This window comes from Sminthopsis crassicaudata, chromosome 5 (genome assembly GCF_048593235.1).
Source record: "Sminthopsis crassicaudata isolate SCR6 chromosome 5, ASM4859323v1, whole genome shotgun sequence".
NCBI lineage: Eukaryota > Metazoa > Chordata > Mammalia > Dasyuromorphia > Dasyuridae > Sminthopsis > Sminthopsis crassicaudata.
Window position 1 is genome coordinate 243598104 of NC_133621.1, and position 23864 is coordinate 243621967.

Below are 23864 nucleotides of genomic sequence, written 5' to 3' on the forward strand. Positions count from 1 at the left end.
CTCATTTTGGCACTCACCTGATCACCTGGTTTTCCACCTTCACCTGGAGGGCCAGGAGGACCAGGTAGTCCCTAGAAGCCAAAGAGATACATATTAAACACAGCATGAAGGAGTGCCTTGGTCCTTATAGGAGGAACAACCTTACAGCAATCGGTCTGTGTTCACATACATCCAGACTTGTGTTTAAGTGGGCATGATAAATCAAGTGTCCTGACTTCTACAATTTTTTTTGGGATTAAGTGACTTGCCCAGGGTCATATAACTAGGAAGTGTTAAGTGTCTGAGTCCAGATTTGAACTCAGGTCCTCCTGACTTCAGGGCTGGTGCTCCATCCACTGAGCCACTTAGTTGCCCCATGTCCTGACTTCTAATCATCAGACTTTGTCCCTTCCTACTCTGGGGCCACTGAGTCATTCACCAAGATGTCAAGTTAGGAAGCTGCCATTGTAGACCACTTTCCAATAATGGACTTCCCTGAATATATGTAAGAACTATCCAGGGATATAATCTAGAATGAAGTGGGGAGAATTGGTAACCTTGGCTCAGACTTGATCTCAAAGAGAAGTAACAATGGATGAATACTCTAAGCCTAGCATAGAGTGACAGCCTTCTTCTTCATTCTTCCTCCAAAGCAGCCAATAAATGCTAGCTCTCTCTGATAGTGTACATTACACTACGGTCCAAAAAAACCTCTAATCTAATCCATTCTTGCCTTGGGAAAAAGATTGAATCTGGCACTTACTTGGAAGCCAGATGGTCCAGGAGCACCTTGCTCACCCCTTTCACCAGCAGGACCCTGAATGAAAGAGATAAGAGAAACAGTTGAAAAGCACAACAGGGGAGGAACTTGAAGTAAAGAATAGCAAGAAATTGTAGAAAGTAGTAACTTGCTGGACTTTCCAATATTGATGGTACATATATGAATGGCATCTATACCACACACTAAAAAAAAAAAAAAAAAAGGCTGCAATTCTCCCTATTTAATAGCTTATAACACTAGCAATCCTGATAGGAATTCAAAGTAGCATAATGGTTCATGTTCCACCCATTTCCCAATCACCTTTTGGATTGTGATTGATGTTAACTTAGCACTTAAATGTTTGGGAACTGTCAGGGTCAAAATCTGTTAACATTTCTAGATAGACTGGGGCATTTCTCACCTCTGATACCCATGTCCATGAGAGATTATACAAGTGCTTACCGCTGGTCCAGGGGGTCCTGAGGCACCTGTTTCACCATCTTTGCCAGGAAGACCCTACAAAAGAAAGAAAGTAAAGGTAGTATAGGGATCTCAACTGACTTCAAGAAACATCTAGCATTCTAATTTTAGGGTCTTGGATATTTTTTCCACATTCTCTCTACAAGTTATCTATCTATCTATCTATCTATCTATCTATCTATCTATCTATCTACCAATCTTTCTTTCCTTTATCTTTTTTCCCTATTCCTTCATTTATTTTGTTTTTTAACAATTCCATGAATAAAATCTACTTTCCAATAGTATAGCAATACACTTATTGTTAAAGTTCCTAATTTTTCAGTATCCCTTCTATACACCTACATTTTTTAGCTCTCTTTCTGCCTCTACTTCCATCCTTTCTTTGAATTCTAATGTATTTCCCAGTTCCTTTTCTTTTTTCTTGTGTTTTAGAATTAATTCCCATGCAACACTCATTTCTTTTAACATCACTGAGTTTTCAGTGTCTTTCCCTAACCTTTACATTTCTCTTCCACAATGAAGGCTTCCCAATTGACATCCCAATGTCTACCTAATCCATTGTCTCAAAGCAGCCAAAGGTTAAAGTCTAAATCTTTTAGAGGATTTCTCTGGCATCCTTCACAATGTGGGCTTCAGAAAGAAAAAATCAACCAATGACTACAGTGAAAGACGCCATTTTAATTTGCCCTTTCTTGAGAGTGATGTTTATTAAAATGTTTTCGTCAATATGCCCTTTTTGCCTTCCTAGACTCATAGCTGCTGTGAAGGTGTAGGAATAATTGTGACCAAAGGTGTGTAATTACCCTTAGTCCAGGAGCACCAGGTAGTCCTTTCTCACCAGCCTTGCCAGCTTCTCCCTAATGGAAAGAAAACATAATCTTGTGATTAGGAGGCCTGAATTAATCCAAAGCCATTTATACAAGCAAAGTCCTTGAGAGAATAATACAGTGGAATAAAAGGCAATTAGGTGGCAGATCAAAGATTGAAGCACATTGCCAATTCTATATCCAGTTTGAGATAGGAGATATGTTGGGATAGTCCAAGAATCTGGCACCATGTTGCAGTGTCATGCCCAAGACCATTAAAAATTAATACTGAATGAGAGGACAAGTAGTTCTAAGGAGAATTGTTTAACATGAACTTGGGTACTTTAGCTTCATGTAGCATAGAGATTATAGAAGGTACCACATGAAAAATTGGTGCTACATACAACACTAAAACTGATGTTTTCTTTCAACCTAAGATTAGCAGTTCATGAACTAGAAATGGCACCAAACACAAGATAGGAGGGCTAATGTCACATAGGAAAGGGGAAAAGGCAAGATATGACTTACATTGGCACCTTTAGGACCAGGGAATCCCATGACACCAGGCTGCCCACGAGCTCCTTGAGGTCCTGGAGGTCCAGGGCGACCATCCTCACCAGGGGCTCCCTGGAAAAAAGGACATCAATTTCAGACACTAGAGATTGTCCCTCCAAGTCTTATGCATACACCATCATATAAGAGCCAAGAACTCAAACTAGTAATATCTAATAATAAAGGTCTTAGCATAATTATATTAATCACATAATGGAGTGCTTGCCTCATAAACACTTATCTAGAAAGGAAACATCCTGGGCTTTCTTCTTCCCTAAGAAAAGGGACAATTTCCTTGGAGCAACACATTTTCAATTCTAATTAGTTTCTTCATGGATCATATAATCTATTCAATATATAACACTTATATCTCAATAAATAAAGTCCCAATAAATAAAGTCTCAAATATGCTACCAGCCAAATAGTCTACAGTCAACATGTTACTAACCAAAAAATAGTTTATTACAAGTTGTACCCTGTCCCCCAAATCACCCATTCCTAACTTGTCACATCCCCAAATATACTTTCTCCTAACACATCATTCTTTCTTCCTAACCCCAGAAAATAAGATCATTTAACTTACAGAAGGACCAACTTTGCCTTGAGGGCCAGCATCACCAGGGCGACCAGTCAGACCCTGTGTACACGAAATAAAATTAATATCAGGAGGCCTGGATGGAATTGTGCTTCCCCTTCATTAGCTCACATTCTAGATAGAGCTCTGTTTTTTTGTTTTGTTTTGTTTACAGTCTTGGAAAAGGATGATAAAGGGCAAGAAAAAGAATGTTAGTCAATAGGAATAAGGTTTCTTGTATTGAAGTAATTAATCATAAGATCCAAATGGGGCAAAGAGGGGTAGGTGGCAAGGCCAGAATCCAAAAAAATGAGCACCTGACTCTAATATCCTTCTTAGAAAGGAAGGGGCCCACAGCCTGGAGTCAGATCCAGAGTCTTCCCTGCATGTCAACTCCTGATACTAGGCTTTTGTATTTTGTATTCCTTTTGCTTAGCATCACCAAAAAACCTTGGTGAGCAGATCCTTACTGCAAAAATATGTGGAAGTGGGCAGGGAAAGGAATTCGTGTGTGTGTGTGTGTGTGTGTGTGTGTGTGTGTGTGTGTGTGTGTTACTCCACACTGAAAGAGATAAATTGTTCCATTCCAATTGGTCCTTCCTACAATTACTATGGTAGTGGTCATCTTTTCTTGTCTTTGCCTGTTTTGCAAATGTCCAACAAAGTTCTCTTTCCAAAGTCTATGACTATTGATACATAGTATGGGTATGGGTATGGAAGTCATCTCTATGTCTTAGAAACATCTGTCCAAAGAAGTTGAGGAACTTACTCTAGCTCCAGGGAGACCAGGTTCTCCAGGACGGCCAGGATCACCATTGGCTCCTTTGGGACCACCAAGACCACTGGGTCCACGCTCACCAGGGGCTCCCTGTCCACAGGAAAGTAAAAAAAAGGAGATAATTAAAAGAAAACTCATATAACATCTAGCCTGGGGCCAAAGCTGAGAGCCATGAGCAGGCAAACAAGCTCTAGAGCTATTTTCAGGATAAAATAAGAAATATTTACCTTGGGACCTGCCAGACCATCCTGACCTGGGAAACCACGGTTGCCAGGAGCACCCTGGAAAGAAAGAAAGGTGAAGCAGTAAGAATAGACCCTGCTCAGATCACTGAAACTAGAGAGTATCACCTTTTTTCAGCCTCAAAATAAAGTTCTTTAGACTTCTTTCTTATTGGGGGTGGAGTAGAGCAAGATATTAAGAATAATATCCTAAGCCTACTCCCTCACTGTAAAGAAACCCAAAGAGTTTCATGTATGTTATCACATGGGAGCACCTTAAACAGAAAAGGAATAATTATCTCCAGTTTTTGTTATGGCATAGAGAATAGAAGAGAAATTGATAATGGAATCAAAGAGTTCAGGAAGGGACCTCAGAATTTGTCTACCTAGAACTTGATTTAAGAACTTCTTCAACAGTGTGCCCCAAACTAATCATCTAATGGAAAACTTCCAAAGGCAGAGGAGGTTATGACTTCTAGAACTCAGTGTGGTGGCTTTTTAGCCACATCCCACCATTAGGATGGCTTTACTTACTCTCTCTCCAGGAGGACCCACAGGTCCAGCAGCACCAGGCTCTCCACGGGCACCTCTCTTGCCTTCTTCACCAGCTGGACCAGGAGGTCCCTGGGGTCCAGCAGGGCCCTGAGGAGAAAGCACAAAAGAAAAATCTGTTAAGAATCTAGCTGCTTCTCAAGGGCAGTGCCACTCTGGTAAATCTAAGAAGCCTCCTCAATCCTTTCCTGGGAGCAGAATATGTTCTCATAAAATTTATCCTTGGGATAAGATGATTTAACTGGTAAAGAAGACTTTTCAAATTGGATTGGGACTTGATACAGAGGGACACACAGGACAGTTCCCATGCTATGCATGCTGGCCAGAAACAAATTCAAATATATGCAGCAGCAAACCTAAAGAAAAGGGCCACTGTCAAAGTTTACAAGGACATTGTTGACTCTGAATATTAAAGAGGAAAAGAAAGCATATCAAAAATTACTAAGTGAATTTATCTAGCAACATGATCTAAACTAAAAATTAAAACAATAAACCAAAGTTAGGAAAGGATATTTAGAAATTACAGAAACCCCATTTCTATAGTGGGAGGTCAAGGCCAAGTGCTACATAGCTCTTTTTGTGATAGCAAAGATTTGAAAAATGAGTAGATGCCCATCAATTGAGGAATAGCTGAACAAGTTGTAATATATGAAGGTAATGGAATATGATTTTTCTATGAAAATGATGAACAAGCTGATTTTAGAAAGGCTTGGAAAGGTTTACATGAATCGATGCTGAGCAAAACAGGTAGAACCAGGAATACATTGTACATAATAATAGCAGGAATGTACGATGATCAACTATGAAAGACTTGGTTCTCCTTAATGGTTTTAGTGATCTAAAGAAATCCCAATATACTTTGGACAGAAAATGCCATCTGCATCCAGAAAAAGAAATAAGGAGACTGAATGTAAATCAACATATGTTAAGTTAAAAAACAAAAACAAACAAACAAACAAACAAAAACAAGTGCTACAGATAAACCATTGTCTCTGATTCTATTTCATGGGCTGCTGTACAAAATCTGAGCCAGAGATGAGGTGAGGTACCTTAGTTCAGAAATGTTAAACATACTACCCCACTGGCTATATTATAGATAGTAACATTCAGGAGTGTAGCCTGAAGCACACTAAATTGGGAAATATTTAGCAACATAAATAAAAATATAACAGAACATAGATAATATTAATGTGTGGGTGTTTTTGTAATAATTTTTTTTTCAAGTCAATTGGGACTAAATGACATGTTCAGGGTCATACAGCTGTTAAGTGCCTAATGCTGAATTTGAACTTAGGTCTTCCTGAATTGAGAGTCAGTGTTTTATCCACTGGCTCTAGATATGTAGCTGCTCCTAATGTGGGGTTTTCTAAACCAATATGACTCTGCCCTCCCTACCTCTATCCCCCCACCCTCCATCTCCTACCACAAGGAGGATTTGAAGCAAGATCTTATGATTCTAAGACACTACCAGATATCTATATAGACAGGCTGATTCCTCCATCCCAGGATAGCCTCATTTCTCTCCAATAAGTAAGTAAAACTAGATCATCTAGATTATAGATGGCTGTAAGTAACTAGATATGAAACTTAACATCTCCAGCTACCATATTTTGTTTAGGGTTCCCTATTCCTTGATTTCCAGGAAATATTTTGGTAATGGGATCAAAGAGTCTAAGTTCAGGAAGCGACTTCACAGTTTGTCTAAGTAAAATGACTTGAGAATTCTCTCTATAGCATGCCCCAAATTAATCATCTAGCCTTCAATGGAAAAGTTCCAACAGCAGTGGAAGTTATGACCTTTCAAGATAGTCATTTCTACTCCTGGATGAAGCAATAGTTGCTAAGTTTGTTTTTTTTTTATATCAAACCTAAATCTCTCTCTCTGCAAATTAAAAATTCTATCCTCTAAGACCAAGCAGAATAGCTCCAAACACTCTATCCATAATAGACCTTCAGGAGCCTAAAGACAGCTATCATTTTCTTTTTGAGTTCTTTGTTTCCTATTTGCTGTACTCTTAGGTCCCTTTACCATCCTGATTTTCCTGCTAAATAGTAGGAATGTTCCTAAGGCACAAGCATAAGGCAAAGATATATAACTCATGGCACCAGGAAAAACTTAAATCAGTCACACTATTCATCTAACAATTTAGCTTGTGGTAAAGAATTGGCCTGTGGTAAAGGGCCATCTTCATATCCTTATTAAATAGTCCTGAAAAGAAATATGTCTCCCAGGTGCTTGGATTGTCTAAACCCAAGGTAGGAGCTCTGAGCTGAGTGGATTGGTTCCAAGACAAGGAGAGCAACAAATAAAATGATCCTAAGACTTCACCCTAGACACTTACAGTTTCTCCCTTGGGTCCATGTTCTCCTTTGAAGCCAGCAATTCCAGGTTCTCCCTAAAGGAAGAAAAAAAAAAAGATTTTCATTCTTCTGTTTACTACAAAATTAAAATGTGTGTGTGTGTGTGTGTGTGTGTGTGTGTGTGTGTGTGTGTGTGTGTGTGTGTGTGTATGTTAGGCTATGTGTATGTGTGTTTGTAAAAGTCATTGGTGATTAGCAGGAGGAATACAGAGAGGCTTGGAGAGACTTAAATCAACTGTTGCTGAGTGAAATGAGCAGAACTAGGAGATCATTATACACTTCAACAATGATACTGTATGAGGATGTATTCTGATGGAAGTGGAAATCTTCAACATAAAGAAGATCCAACTCACTTCCAGTTGATCAGTGATGGACAGAGGTAGCTACACCCAGAGAAGAAACACTGGGAAGTGAATGTAAATTGTTAGCACTAATATCTGTCTGCCCAGGTTACTTATACCTTCGGAAGCTAATAATTAATGTGCAACAAGAAAATGGTATTTACACACATATATTATATCTAGGTCATATTGTAACACATGTAAAATGTATGGGATTACCTGCCATCGGGGGGAGGGAGTGGAGGGAGGGAGGGAGGGGATAATTTGGAAAAATAAATAAAAAAAAAAAAGTCATTGGTGATTCCAAAGAAGAGAAGACCCATGTAATGTGGAAAAATAGTTCAGGTCTGACTAAAGATTGGACAGATTTAGGACTGGAAGGGACCTCAATGGTCATCTAATGCAAATGCTTCACTTTTTTTTTTAACAGATGGAGAAATTGATTGAAAGGGGTTAAATGATTATGAAAGGCCATATGATTATGTTCCACATCTGCTGATTCCAAACCCCTCATCCTTTCTATTACTCCACAAATGAAGGGATTGGTTGCTTTCTGACTCAATGAAGGGAAGTCCTTAGGACTCAGTGTAAGCTTGAAGCCCTTACCGTTTGACCTTTAGGACCTAGAGGGCCAGTTGCACCTTGGGGACCAGGAGGACCACGAGGACCAGGGAAACCTGGGGCACCAGCAATTCCAGGAGCACCCTAAAAATATTAAGCAAAGAATAGTCAGGACTAATGGGGAGGTATGCTCCACTCCAGGGGTGTAAGAGTGAGAAACTAGAGGCAATTTGTGAGTGAAAGACTTCCATATTCTTTCCCTGTTCCTTCTTTTACCTCTGCTTACTCCTCTACAATACTGCTTGTGATCAGAATAGTTATATGGATTCACATACCAAATTCACCTTAAGGGAGCATTAATATGTTACCTTCTGTGGAAGGCTCATCCTGACCAAAGATGCAAAAATGAGGAACTCATAATCTACTATACAAGCTTTCAAAAACATAAAAATTTAAAGCAGTGATCATACAGTGACATGTTCCAAAAAATTAAATCAGATAAAGAAAGGTAAGCCTTAAAGGATTAGAAATATACAATAGAACTATTTTATCTCCTTAGATTATAATTTTAAAGAAAGAAGGTATTAAGCTCTGAATCCCTTCCCTGAGAGAGCCATTCCCTGGTCTATCCTCTCACTACCCAGAGAAAGCTAGATTTTTCTTAGTCTAGCTAAACTGGAAGGATAAAAAGACAGGAGATAACACTTACAGCAGATCCTTTGGCTCCAGGGATGCCATCAGTTCCAGGGTTACCCTAAAAAAAAAAAGAGTGACATTATTGGAGCAACAGAAAAAGAACCTTACTCTCCAATTCATGGGGAGGATAATTTAAGGCTGAGGATTGACACTGTTTTCAAAATAATAAATACTTTTGTTATAGGTAACTTTAAATTGAAAAAAACCAGATAACTTTAAATTGCTGATTACTTCTTCCAGGAAAAAAGGTAGGGCTGAAACAAGGAGGCCTCAGGCTCAAAAATAGAGGGAAAGTCTGAAGGATTTGTTTAGAAAGAAAACTTCAGAGATTATATAACTCATTAGGGGTGAAGGAATCAAGACAATCCAATTCACCTCATTTGCAATGAAGTGTAGGAATAAAGATAAAAATCAACTACTTTCAAATCCCAGACAGATTTTTTTTTTTAATTTAGAGACAATATATGCAGAAAGAAATATGTATGAAACATATACCAGGTGGGAAAGTCTCATTTAAGAATGTTTAAGCCAAGATGAAAATCAGGTATTCTAAAAAGCAAACGTGAAGGAGTGCATTCCAGGCATGAGGCATATGTCTAGTGCAGAGACAGGAAATGAAATGTTGTACAAACAAGTAGACTAATTTAGCCAAAATGAAGAATGTAGGAAGGAGAATAATAAATAATATGATTAAAAAGATAAATTGAGACTAGGTCATAAAGAGCCTTAAATGCCAGAGGAGTCTCCATCATAGAATTATTATATAATGATTACATAGGATTAGGGAATCTTTGGCATTTATTGAGTGGGGGTGAGGGAGTGTGTGATGTGATAATATTTATGTTTTTGGAAAATCACTTTGGCAACGAGGTGGAAAATGAATTAGCAACGGAAGAGAACAATTAGGTACAAGTGAAAAATAACAGATATGACAAATGAGAGAGATGTTGTAGAGGCAGAATCTTATCCTTCTCCTGCCTTTATATTCTTCTTTAAGGTAATGCTTTTTCCAATAACTTCTAAGGGTATGGAATCCTGTTTTCTATATTTTCTGGATAAGATATCAGCCCTATGATCAGGGATTTTGGGAATTAGTAGGTCCTGATCTGATATCCTGCTGTTCTCAGCAACCTTGTTGCTGTCTTCTGCACTGCAGGGCAACCCCTTATCCCTTCCAGGGCCATTTATGCTGAAGAGCAACTGTCACTTACAGAAGCTCCTGCAGGTCCAGGAGACCCAGGAGTACCAGATTCACCTCTAGGACCTTGCGCACCTTCAGGACCACGGGCACCAGTAGGACCAGCTTCTCCCTAAAAAGTGAGGAATATAGACATCATTAAAATGAAGGGAATAAGAGAAGGAAACTGTTCACCAAGCCAGTAAGTAAAGTTTATATCCAAATTACATATAGGCTATAGAGATTCCAGGTCCCATATAAACACAGGTCACACATACAGGTTTGCACATGTGTATACAATCACATACACACATGTATATGTTTTCAGTACATGTGTTTACACATTCTTGAATTTTTAATGGGCCTCTTTAATTTAGCAATGTGCTACTCTGAGAGGATATGTTAGGCCAAAAACTATAGACTTCAGATATATAATTTTCAAGAGGCCAAAAAAAAGGCCTCATAAAAACTAAAGCCACAAGAGGTAGGATATCTGCTTCCTCCACTCCAAATGACAAATTTCTTTCTTTGAAACATTCTGTTTATTATAGACTTCCTTTGCATTGTGAATAGTCACAAGAGAGTATTACAACTAGAAGCTATGATAATAGTAACTGGGTTTCTATAATCATCATCAAGATCATAATCATCATCATCATCATCATCATCAACAACATAGTTGAGGTGAAAAGTTTGCTGATCTTTTATGTCATTAGTCACTTAACCTTTTCCTAATGCTGGCTGACCTCATACATTCATTTCTACAAGGTAGAGATGGAGTGTTTCCAGAGCTGCTCAGAGTCCTGGTTAAAATTGATGTGTTGGAGCAAAGATCTTCTCAACCTAGAGGATGTGATTACACATACCTTGGAGCAGTATACAAGCCAATTTTTATTTTCTCCTGAAACTTTTTTTAAAAGTTTTTAAAACTTTTTTTTAAAAAGTGATTCAGAGAGAGGAGGATTAACTTGAAAGAGAGGGCAAAATCTGCTCAAATTTCTGGTTTTGCCTTTCCTCTTCTCAGAACTTTCTTATCTTCCATTTACAATCATTATTTTGTAAAGACCAAGTACCTTTACCTTGTTCTGTCCCTTTTTATAGTGGCTCTCCTTCACCTGGCTCCCAGGGCCTCAGTTACTGTCTGGTTGTCATGGAAACCCCAGGAGGAAAAAGCAACCTGATACTAGTTGACCACCTTCATCTCCTGGCCTAAACTCCAGGAAATTTCACACTGTACTCTCTGGAGTCACAGAGGCCTTTCCTTGAGTTGTAATCTCCCACTGGTCTCTATTAATCCTCTGAAGAATTCTATTAAAATGACTCTGAAAGGTTTGTTTTTTCTTTTTTTCAGGGAGGAGTGGGAATGACATGGGGACATAGTACAGAGAGTGACGCCAAAAAAAAAAAAAGAAGAAAAAAAAGAAAAAGAAAAGAAAAGAAAAGGGTGTCAAACATCAGAAAGAGACAGAAAAAACAATTGCTTTCAAAGTAAGTAAAAAATACTTGGGAATCTACCTACCAAGACAAATAAAAGAATCATATTAAAATCATTTAAAAATAATCTTTAGAGAAATGAAGACAGATGTAAACATAAAAAGAGAAATTAATCACATCTGGACTTTGTTAATGTAATAAAACTATATGTAAATTAACATAATTAAAAGATTCAGAGCCATATCAATCTAACTAGCAAAGTTTGTATAAGTAGAAAAATAATAAAATTCAGCTGAAGGAACTAAAAGTAAAAAATCTCAAAGGAATTAATTTTTTAAAGTGATTCTAAAAGATTAAAAATTCTAAAGATTAAAAAGATTCTAGCAGCACCATAACTCAAACAATAATACAAAACAAAGGCATCAAAACTGTTTTGGTATATAAGTTAGAAAATTAAAAATTTAATCAGTAGGCTCCCTAACCTGGGTGGCCAAGCCAAGATAAGGTAAGGATTTTGGTACTGAACACCTGGGTCTTCTGACCAGGTGTTCCAACAAGTCAGGGCATCAAGTCAGGGCATTATGTGAGTAGGCTTTTAAGATTACACGTGGCTGTTCTTGAGTGCGCTACGGGTTATTAAGCTATAGATTCAAGAGATCATGGCCAGAGACCTTTGAAGGCCTCACAGGAGGTGAGTCGGGTAGAGTCGACACTGCAAAGGTCAGTGGTCACTTAAGATACTCTGTTGGGCCTAGGACAGACTAGTAATTGTAACTGCCAGGTGGGCATGTTACAAATGGATAAATTAGAATAAATTAGGCATATAAGATCTAGAAACAATAGAGTACAATGCCCTACTATTTGATAAATGCAAAGACTTCAATTAGTGGGGATTTTTTTTTTTTTGGACAAAAAAAAAATGCTGGGAAAGCTGACAAAAAAAAATGGATCTAGGCTAAGATCCCCCGTTATATATTTAATAAACTCCAAATGGATGTATGTTGTGAGTAGAAAAGGTCCTACAATAAAATTGAAAAGGAATGAAGATACTCTCACAATTATGGTTAAGGAAATAGTTATTGACCAAAAAAGGGATAGAGAGAGAGTCCAGTGTGAAACTTCCTGGAAAATCTTGCTGAGTTTAGGTGAGGAGATAAAACATTTTTGCAAAAATAAAATTGATGGGAGGCAACTAGGTGGCACAGTGGATAGAGTAGCAGCCTGAAGTCAGGAAGACCTGGGTTCAAATCTGACCTCAGACACTTAACACTTCCTAGCTGTGTGACCTTAGGTCACTTAACCCCAATTGCCTCAGCAAAAAAATAAAAAATAAAAATAAATAATAAATATAAATAAATGAGATAAAATGGATGCAATTAAAAGTAGAAGGAAAGTAGGAAAAAAAATCTTTGCATAAAATTTGCCTAATAAAAGTCTGCAATCCAAAATACACAAGCAATTGAATACATATTGCATATAATTGCATACAAAATATACAAAAGAAAAAGCCATTACCTAATAAATAAATTATTAAAGGAAACCAATAAGCATCCAAATTCACCAAGTTATTATTAGTAATAATTACTCGTAATAAGAGAAATTATATTAAGACTATATAACTGGATTTATGAATCAGACTAGTTATTTTGGAAAGCAATTAAGAACTCTATGTAAAAAACAAATCATTAAACCATGCAAATCCTTTTACCCAGCTATACCATTTCTTTCTTTCTTTTTTTTTTTTTTTTTTTTTTTTTTTTATGCTGTGGATTTAGTTTATTGGATTCTGTTTATTTGTGATTTCATTACGACAGAACACTAGGAAAGCATCACAATCTGTCAGACACTCACTGAAGTCTGGGGCTTCTAGCTCTGCAGATGAGAACTTTGCCATGCAGCTATACCATTTTTAAACATATATCCCAAAAGGGTTAAAGAAAGAGGCAATGGACCCAAAAGGACAAAAATATTTATAGAATCACTTTTTTGTTATAGCAAAGAACTGGAGACTAAGAAAGTTTCCTCAATTGGGAAATAACTGAACAAATTATGATGTATAACTGTATTGAAAAATTGTTGTGGTGTCAGAAAAGGAAATTCGGGAAGATACACGAAAAACAAAGTAAACAGAGGCAGAACAATTTGTATGATAGCTATAACATTGCAAAAGAAAACAATCACTAAAAATTTAAGAAATCTAATCAATTCTATGACTAAGATTCCTAGGATTGCAGAATGAAACACTTTTTCAAACAAGGCCAAAGTGTGAAGGTCTTGGAGGCTTATTTGTTACAAATAACTTTTTGAAAGACATGGAATATTGGTTAGAATAGGGAGAGCTAGTGATAGCTGTGACCAAAAAAAAAAAAAAAAAAAAAAAAAAAAAAAAAAAAAAAAAAAAAAGAGAGAGAGAGAAAATTTAAAAGTATCAGTAAAACATTCTAAAAAATTTCAGAAGATAACAGGACAAAGTCCAAAAGAAGACAGACATACATAGGACAGTTTTGGGAACTAATTTGCTAACTTGTTGAATTTTATATACATAGGGTTAATTTTTTTAAACCAAGCTGTATATAATAGATGTGTTTTTCATCTGCAAACTTTGTTTTCTATTCTTAGTATATGAAAGTGTTCATATTTGTCAAATTCATTATTTTTTTATGGAATTTATTTTAAAAAGAGTCCCATAAAAACTATGAATACCAACTGATGCAGAAAAAAATGAGACTTTGGTAGAGCCAGAAATAGAGAAAAAGGTAGGAAAGAAGGAAGGAAAGAGTACTGTTTCTTCATTTTATTATTACTCCTTTTCCTCTCCCTCTAACCTGGTTTTATTAGCTGTTTTACTTTTTGATGCTTCTAAACTCCTGAGATTGTTGGAAAGAAAGTAGACCTCTTACCTTTCCCTCCTAGTTGACTATAATCTCTCTGATCTCTTTCTCTTTTTTCTTCCTTCCTGTACTTCTCTGTCTGCCTTTCCTTTGCTGAGTCTGTAATTTTACCTGCAGTTACTTATTATGCTATCTTTACTTTTCCTTCCAGCAGGTGAGCCTAGAGAAATTCTTGGCTTTATTCATTTCATAGAAGGGGATTACTAATGGATGGGGGCAGAAAATTAAGATTTCTTAGAAGGGAAGAGGAGTTCAAAAATCCCTTTTTTGGAGAAGGGAATTCATTGATGTTTTGGGGATTCACAATTGTCTTGAAAGCAAACTTACCTTGGCTCCTGGAGCACCTGGGAATCCTGGGCCACCAGAAGGACCAACAGGACCCTATGGTCAAAAGAAAAGTAGTGAGTCTCTGGCTGAGAAAGGGACAAAACTTCAAAGACTCCAAGTGAGCCTATATTTCAGTCCTCCCCCACATGAGCCTGTCTGAGCTCTACAAAAATTCTGGCTATAATCTCCAGTTAAAAAGAACACAACAGGCATTCAGATGCCAGTATCCTTAGGGGTCTCCAGACAGAGGCCCTCATTAAAGACCACTCTAAGGTCAAAGTCTCTGAAACACCTCAGCCTCCACTTGCCTAGCTCCAGAGTTCAAAATGAATATCTGATTCTGAACATGATAAAAAGTAAGCTTTCCCAAGCCTGTGATTTCCTAACATTCTCCCTAACTTCACTCCCCATAACCACCAAAAAATGATTATGAGTCAACTTACAGGAGGACCAGCTGGACCTGGTTGACCATCATTGCCACGAGCACCCTGTGAAAAAAATAAGAAGGAAAAGGGAATCAGAAAGAGGAGTCTGTTATTCAATTGCCTAGAAATGCAAATAGAAAAGATTCCCTCGTCCCCAAGATGCAAACAAATTTGTATATATATATACACACATGAATTAAGGAAGTTACTAAGTTTGACGTGTCCTAGAAACTGAAGAGGAAACTGGACATTATTTGAAAATAATTCCTGTTTTCACTCAATCTGGGTTTGAGAACGTCAAGACCAAAGGATCATTTGGATTTATCTTGCCTGTGTTTGAGAGTATACTGTTGTAGATACAAGAATCAAAAACTCCATTTCCAATATATCCAGGAACTGTTCATGACATTAGCTCATAAATAAACTACACCTTATCTGAATTAAATAGTAAGACAAAATGATAATGCTTTCTCTCTTATTGGATCCTCACAGCAATTCTATGGGATACATGATAGTATCATCTCCATTTTACAGATGTTCAAAGTTTTGAACAAAGATTTGGCTAAGCTCACACATTAAGTGTCCAAGGCAGAAGTCAGTCCCAGCTCTCCCTGGCCCTTGGGCAGCTGTCAACTGACAACCTAAGTGACTCGAAGGGGACTCTGACCCTCACTCATCCTGATGACATCTCATTGCCACAGAAATCAACTCAGGCAAGGTAGATGAAGCTTCACTGACTCCTAAGGCATTTTCCCACTATTATTGAATTCCACAAGTAATCATACTTGCTGCCCCTGTGTTCCTTAGAGGCAAGGTTGCATGGTGGAAAGACTACTGAAATGAAGAGGATGCCTGGTTGCTTTACTTTGAATAAGAAACTTAATTTATCTTGAACCTTAGTTACTTTGTCTATTAAATGAGATAGTTGGATCAGATTGTTTGAGCTCTAAAATCCATTATTCCATAACTAATTCCATGGCCTAATTTTGAATCTTGTTTTGAACATTTACTGGAAGTGTTTCTCTGGGCAAGTCACTCTAAGTAAGTTATCTTACCTATAAAATAGATGAAGAAAATAATTATCTACCTATTTCAAGGGGTTGTTGGTGGAAACTACATGTTTGTTATAAATCCTGTGGAGTTGCCTGAAGTATCTAAAGGTTAAGTCACACCCAGCATCAAACAGTTAATATTAGAAACAGGAAAAGAGCTCCACTGTCCCAAACTGACTTTTGAGAGGGGAAAAACATTTTGTAGACCCTGAAATATTATAGAATAAGACATTATTGTTATTTATCATTAATTAGACTATATGCTTCACATATAAAAGTGAAACTATTAATCCAGCACTATGAACTTAATCATTTTGAGTCATTTTCCCAGGGAGTAGATTTGTGCTTTCTCATCCACTTCCCTTCCAAACCAACGACTTGAATTTAAGACATCCAGATAAAGTTACCAATGGCAGGTGTGACCACAGAACAGAACAAAATTTAAGGACTCTGAATCTGAAACCTTTTTCTCATTGTACTCAATCTACCTAGCAAAGTAGTCACAGACAATTAAGGGATTAGCCACACCAAGATCACTAGAGATATCACTAAGTGACTTTGTGTTCTACTTGATATCAACCACTATGGTACTTTCTAAAAGGAAGCTGAATCCCTGAAATTCAAAGTAATTCATCTACCTAGTAGCTTTGCTACTTTTATTTAGTATCCATAAGAAGGAGGTCTTCCTTAATTAGAATTTACATTTCAAATGAGGCTTAAACACAAAAGGAAGAGTTTGCCCAAGACTTTTTCATGTTTCTTATAATAAACTCCAAGTTTTGGGATTAAACTGTAAATTCTAAAGGAGATTCCAAGGGGAATGTACCCAATGGTGCTAAAGAGAATACCAGAAGAGATTCCTATATGTGCTAGAAATGAGTCACTGATTCTGTTCTGGGCTCATTAGAAAGAAAAAAGGAGGTTCTGTCCCCCTACATCTCTGCTCTATCTTTCTGTGTGTGGGAATGACTAAAAAATTAAAATATATAAATTTAATGGAATAATATTGCTCCAGAAGAAATGATGAAAGGGGTGATTTCAGAAAAAGTTGTAATGACCTATATGACTTAATACAAAGCAAAGTAAGCAGAATGAGAACAATTTATACAATAACCATACCATGCCATGATTCTGGAGGACAAAAATTGAAGTATGCTATTCACTTCCTGACAGAAAGATAATAAACTCAAGATTCAGAATGATACCTATGTTTTTGTAGATGGATAATTTGGCAATTTGCTTTGCTTGCTTATATATATTTATGCCAAAGGCTGTACTTTTATTTAAATTTTTTTGTTCAATTGGTTCAATATTGTAGGAGGAAGAGAAGATTTAAGCTTGTTAATTAAAATAAATATACAAATAAATAAACCTCTACTGAGACCAAATTGGGATGGGAAGCAAAAAAAAAAAAAAAAAAAATTAAGCAGCATCTTGTTTTGTCTAATTCTCATTGAGACAAGAATGCCTTTTACTCAAATAAGTTGAGTTTTCCACCAAACAAGGAAAGCACCAGCCAGCCTTTATAGAGAATGCTGGAAATAAATCTAGGCTATGTTTTGAAGAAAAGACCAGTTCCTCCAGCAGTATCAGTTTGTGTTTTTGTCTGGTGCTCTGCATACTTCTACCTCCCTGCAAAATATTTGGTTAATTCAAAAAAGTGGTAGTGAGAGTTAGTTCCTAGAGGGACAAGACACCGACATAGGAGGTAGTGATTGGATAGAATTTACAGAGCCAGCTGCTATTGCTAATTGTAGCAAAGGATTTTTTGCACTTGGGGTTCAGAAAGGTTATGCCCCAACTATACCAGTCCTAGAAATCTGGGCAACTTTTCTAGTCATATCTCATCTTACTCCCTTTTGCATACTTGGGCACACAAACTAGTGTCTTTACTATTGCTCAGAAAATCTGGTCTGAAGCATAGAGAAGGAGAGAGCATTAGCATCCATGAAAACTGGATTAAAAATAGGATTGGAAGAGAGCAACACTTTGCTACTGCTTGGTCAGAGAATTCAACCTGCCTTGCCAGATGGGAAGGTTGGTAATCTCCCATGGCCCTGAGTAACTCCAGAGCAAATATCTGGGGACTCAGAGAGATCAGGATAGTAACTGTCATATTAGTCCATGGGGACTAAACTTCTGCTGGGGAAAATCCAGCATGGGGATTTTTTTTAAACTTATATTCCTGGAGGGAATGGCTGTCAGCTATATAGTCTAATTCCAAGGAGAATGTATGTGATCAATGAGGCAGATACTCCAGCTGTGCATAGCCCCAGAGCTAGAAGGTAGGTATATATATACCTATATAGGTATAAAGGTAGGTAGCTCGATAGTACAACAGAGCTGCAAAGTCACTAGCCTCCATTATTTATAAGAGGTTAGCTCTAGGAAAGTCCTCTCAATTCTGCTACAGCATCAGCAACATGGTCCACACCACTAGATTAAGTAATGCCTCTGAGACTGGGAGATGGTCAGTATGGGAAGGCATAATGAAGTAGCATCAGTGGGTATAGTCAGAAAGCCAGAACTTAATGCTGTTATGTGCTAGAGGAAAGGAAACCAAAAAGAAGGGACTCTTGGTAGAAACAGGGAAAGAACAGGGAGAAAATTATAGTTCTCTCAGTTCCCTCTTCATCTAGTCACGGGGCATAATGCCATTGTCACTTGAGGCATTTTAGAAAGCAATCCCTTGTACTCTTTAGTACCTATAAGCTGGGATCCTGGTAATTGGCAGGAATGGCAGTGCTTTTTGGCTAGGGCAGAATACTTTCTCTAATCCTCCTCACAGAAAATGACACTATTACAGAACATGCCCTTTGGCAAGTTTTGCTAATGAATAAAGATCATGCCTAGTTATTTTACTGATGCGCTTTTGAGGGGCAATTTTCCCTGTACAAATGTGCAATCAGTGGTATGACTAAGGTTCTTTTTAATCATTGATTAGAGGAATGTAGAAAATTATTTCCTGCTCAGGATGCTGAAATTTCTTGCTTGGGTGACGGATAATCTGAAATATCAGTTGAAAAGACAATCTTTTAAAAGCATTATTTTCATCATGTCATGAATCTATGGCAAACACTTAAAGTAGTTTCCTATTGTGTGTTATGACAAAGTTGAGCTCCTCAGCCTGGAATACAAGGCCCTCATGTCTATACAATCCCAACACATGCCCAATGGAGCTTCCTTTCCTTTGTGATTCTCTCCCTTTTCTTGGCCATAATTATTAAAATACAAATTTTTGAGATCTCCTCAAAAAACCAATGCCTGGCACATTGTAAGTGCTTAAGGGATTATTTTTCTTCATGAATTAAGTTTCACTACCTTTTTTTGTTTTTTGTCAGGGATTGAACTTTTTGCTGAATACTATCTTTGTATGTTAATTTCATTATCATACACTGGCTTTTGTATTCTGAGTCTCTCATGCTCTTATATTTGTAACAATAATAATTCACTTTTGCATAATTTATATAGTTTAAATATAATTATGACAAATAATATAATTATCTCATTTGCCTTCTAAGCAAATAGATTAGAATTCCTTAAAGAATACAATATCAATAACAAGTATGTATAGCTACTTATTGAATGAATGAGCAAAGATACTTTCTTCTCTTTTTACCTACAATACTATCTATAATAATCTGAAGCTCAATTTCTTTATCTGGCAGTGAAAGTGGTTATACCCACCTAACAGTGTTGCCTCATGAAAAATGCTTTGTAAACCTGAAGTTGTTTTATATTTTATATAAATATAATCTAGTGAGATGATATATAAAGTGAGGAAATTAGATTAAATAGTTATTAGGATCTCTTCCAATACTATAGCCTACGAAATACTTAATAAATGCAAGGCAAACAAAACTGACTATGAATTCCAGGGTGATAAATGGCAGAACTACATTCAAATGAGAGAATGATCAAATAAGAATATGTAAAAATACTTTACACATCTTCAAAATACCACATAACCTTATAGTATCATGTGATACATCCTCTCTAATTTAATTAGAGATCATTACTTTGTGAGTGGAATTTGAGTTTGGGCTATCAAACATCTTTCTCCATTCTTTGCCAAGGTATCTGTGCGGCTACTAGAATTTCTTATGTTTCTTTGAAGCTATCTGTGCAAAATGAAACATAGGATGGCAAGATTATTACACCAACTACAAAATTAGAAAAGAAGGGGTCACCTGGGTGATGAATTTCAAATGATTAAGAAAGGCAAAGAAAAAGATTTATTTTTTAGTTTCTCTGGGTAAGAATTCTTATCAGGATGCATTTAGTCTAAAGCAAAGATTTCACTTACCTGAGCACAGAATCAACATACCTGTTTCAATGAAGTAGATAGAAGCTTTGCAATAAAGCTAACTGAAATGACTAATGAGTGCTCTGTCCTCAGAGTAATTGCCAACCAAAGGCTAGGCCCTGGCACTGCCTACCCCAAATCCCTGAAGTAAGAGATGTGGTTCCACACTCACCGCTGCACCAGGAGGGCCATTTCGTCCTCTCTCACCAGGTAGACCTCGGGGACCCTGGGACATATATTAGTAAATGTAAAAAATGCTTGACTTTTTTCAAGGTGTGTTCAGATGCCAGGAAAAGCCTGACTCCAGAGCTCTTAAAAGATGAACTTCATACTCACCATAGGTCCAGGAGAACCATTTTCACCAGGAGATCCACCTTCACCCTGGGAAAAAGAAGCAAAGAGTCAGCATGTGTGAACCTATTCCCCAAAGAACAAAAAGCAAGAAAATCCTAGTATCTTGCATAGCTTGTCATTTTACTATAAAACATTCCCAGATTGACATTCTAGATTGGAAAAGTTCCCTATGCTCTTTCCTAAGAGTATCTAGACCTTTTGAATTCCCACTAGGAAAGAGGAAGATAAATTATGTTATGTTGATAAAGACTGTCACCGAATTGAGTGTAAACTGTTTGCATTTTTGTTTTTCTTCCCAGGTTACTTTTACCTTCTGAATCCAATTCTTCCTGTGCAACAAGAAATTCAGTTCTGCACACATATATTGTATCTAGGATATACTATAACACATTTAACATGTATGGGATTATCTGTCATCTAGGAGAGGGGGTAGAGGGAAGGAGGGGAAAATTCAGAACAGAAGTAAGTGCAAGGGATAATGTTGTAAAAAATTACCCATGCATATGCACTGTCAAAAAAATTATGATTATAAAATTAATTTTTAAAAAAGATACTGTCACCAAAGCTGTTCTTTCCCAGCAGTAAATTCCAAGTTAGTAGGATTTCCCTTACTGAAGGAAAAGTTTCCTTTCAAAGCATCTATATTCTATATGTCTTTTTATTTCCTTACCTTAGCACCAGGAGCACCAGCTTCCCCCTTGGCTCCATCTAAACCTGGGTAACCCTAGAGAACGAGAGAGGAAATTCATTCACATATCTGGTAAAAAAAGGAAACATAGCTATTCTTATTCTTACCTCAACCCAAGTCCTTCCTTTACTCCCAGCTATTCCACCATGACCTATCCCTATTAATAAAAAATACTTACTCTATGACCTTTGACACCAGGAAGACCAGGAGTACCCGGGAAACCTCGAGCTCCCTGCAAAGCAAAAATAAAATGTAAAGGAAATAGACACTAGGTGGTACAAACCCTATTTCTTGGACAATACTTTGAGGAAATAATGAAAAGCCTCATGAGAGCAATCAGAATGAATTCCCAGAATGTGTACTTTGTTTGTAACTTCAGATCTATGATTGTGACTGTGTCCCTTTGCCATTATGTGCCTTGGTTTCGCTATGTATCAAAAAAATTAGCATTTCCCATTGCTAGGGGTTTTAGTGAAACACAAGGAAAGTACTATCTCACTGTCAGGTTGGGAAAATTATAAAGATTTCTAACCAGTTCTTCCTAATTGACAAATGTTGCAGTACTTAATTTATATAAATGCACTATGGAATCATAGGTTTGATTATCCTAACTCCAATCTAAGAAAAAGGCTGGTTTGGGAGATGAGGAAAGATAGTAAACATACCTGAGGACCTGGGGGACCACGTTCACCAGATTTTCCTGGTTTTCCAGCTTCACCCTGAGGGGAGCAAAACTTATTTCTAAGCTCATTTCAGAACAGTATCATTGCTACTCTTGGACCTTTAGAATGGTCCCTTTTATTTCTAATTTCATTGCATTTCCCACATTTTTTCAAAAATTAGAGGCTTTCTTTTTAGTAGATGATTTTTTTTATCCTTTAATCTCCTCCTTAAAAGATACTGCTTCTACAGAATACCTCTGTACCCATACCTCTATAAGAAGAAAATTGTTTTTTTCCATTTTCCAGCTAGTTCCCCAATGGATAAATTCCCTATATCTTTATCCCACCATTGCCTCTAATGTTTTTGTCATTTATAAGATAAATCTTAGAGTATTCCACTTAGGCAAAGACCATACCCACTTTATTCTCCCTATCATTCCAGGTACACGAATTTATCTTTGAGAAATATTATGTATATCAGGAAGTACTCATCTCTGTAATGAAGGCTTAAGTGATAGTTTATATATAAAACTCTTTCCTTTTTCATTAGTTGACTAAATGATGAATTGGTCCATTTTCTAACTCATTTAAAATTGAAACAGTTTAGCTTTCTTGGATATTTCTGTAACTATTTATCTATCTGTACTTTTTTTCTTTGTGTTTTTTCTATCCCCACTTTTATTTTTTAGATCTTTTCCTATCATTTCTTGGGCTACAGGCCAATATTTTTCTTTTCACTAAATCTGGAGCAACAGTCTAGATAAATCTTAGTTTCCTTATCTGTAAAATCAGAAAATGGGATTAGATAATATTTAAGGTCTTTTTTAGCCTGAGCTCTTATCCCCTGAACTCCAGAGCTTATTCTCCCATAGAATATTGTCATCACTAACAAGAGCTTCATATTTTAAGTCTTTCTCCTCAGTATATTGCCTCCCATCCAAGTAAGCAAAGATGAAGTTGAACAACTCCTTTCCTAAAGTAGGCAGGTTTCCTTCCTTGTAAGCATTCAACACTCAACAAAATGGTAGTTCTTTTATATTAAAGATCACATCAAACAAGTATCTCTGTACTTTTCATAGGCTTCCCATTCCTCTCCTCAAAATAGAAGTTTTATTTTATACTCACATCATCACCAGGTTTTCCAGGGGGACCGGGAGGACCTCGAGGACCCATGGGACCCTAAAAACAAAGAGAGATAACTACCTGAGCTAACCCTACTAATCATACATGTCAGTTGACAGATACCTGAAACAATTTAATGGGCAATAGCAAGAGTTGATAAATAGTCTGACTACCACTGCCAGGAGGAAGTATTTTGAGAGGCCTGGAAAAAGTTTCCCTGACTCCCTCTTAAACAAATGTCATTGTCCTAGAAAACAGTAGGACAAAATTATAAAATTTTGCAGATGCTGCTAAGAATGAAGTTATTCTGGGAATTATATTCTGGGAAGCTTAAAGACTTCTGAGTATCAGGCTATAGGGATGATCACAAACCTAATTTATACACGCCACCAAGAGTGGGGACCAAACTCATGGAATATGACCCTGAGATGTAGCCCTAATACACTGAGTTTGAGTCAGGGTGAGGTGAGGAAAAGGTGCAAACTCCTTTGGTCATAGAATGACCTGTGCACAAGTTATTTGGTTGTTAAGGTTCAATTTCATAAAGAAAAGAATACTAAGAGAATCTAGGTTGCTGAGATTTCATTCCTTGGAGAAAAGAGAAATGTGACCACATCTCTTTTGTAATTAGTATTTCATTTAGTAGTCCCATATCCTTTGAAAAATAATTAAAACAGGTGATTTTTTTTTTTTTTTTTTTTTTTGCTAAGGCAATTGGGGTTAAATGACTTGCCCAGGGTCACTCAGCTAGGAAGTGTTAAATGT

The 23864-nt window shown here is 37.0% G+C and overlaps 1 protein-coding gene across 1 annotated transcript in view; it reads right to left on the minus strand.

The window, feature by feature from the left end:
* The window catches only part of COL2A1 (collagen type II alpha 1 chain), a 48115-nt gene that overhangs the window by 14302 nt on the left and 9949 nt on the right, over positions 1-23864 (minus strand). The window contains 21 exon segments of the mRNA XM_074270706.1: positions 18-71; positions 743-796; positions 1202-1255; positions 2023-2076; positions 2554-2652; positions 3161-3214; positions 3921-4019; positions 4157-4210; positions 4685-4792; positions 7045-7098; positions 8011-8109; positions 8675-8719; positions 9873-9971; positions 14491-14544; positions 14934-14978; positions 20446-20499; positions 20610-20654; positions 21298-21351; positions 21494-21547; positions 21981-22034; positions 23103-23156. Coding sequence (XP_074126807.1) covers positions 18-71; positions 743-796; positions 1202-1255; positions 2023-2076; positions 2554-2652; positions 3161-3214; positions 3921-4019; positions 4157-4210; positions 4685-4792; positions 7045-7098; positions 8011-8109; positions 8675-8719; positions 9873-9971; positions 14491-14544; positions 14934-14978; positions 20446-20499; positions 20610-20654; positions 21298-21351; positions 21494-21547; positions 21981-22034; positions 23103-23156 — 1341 coding nt within the window.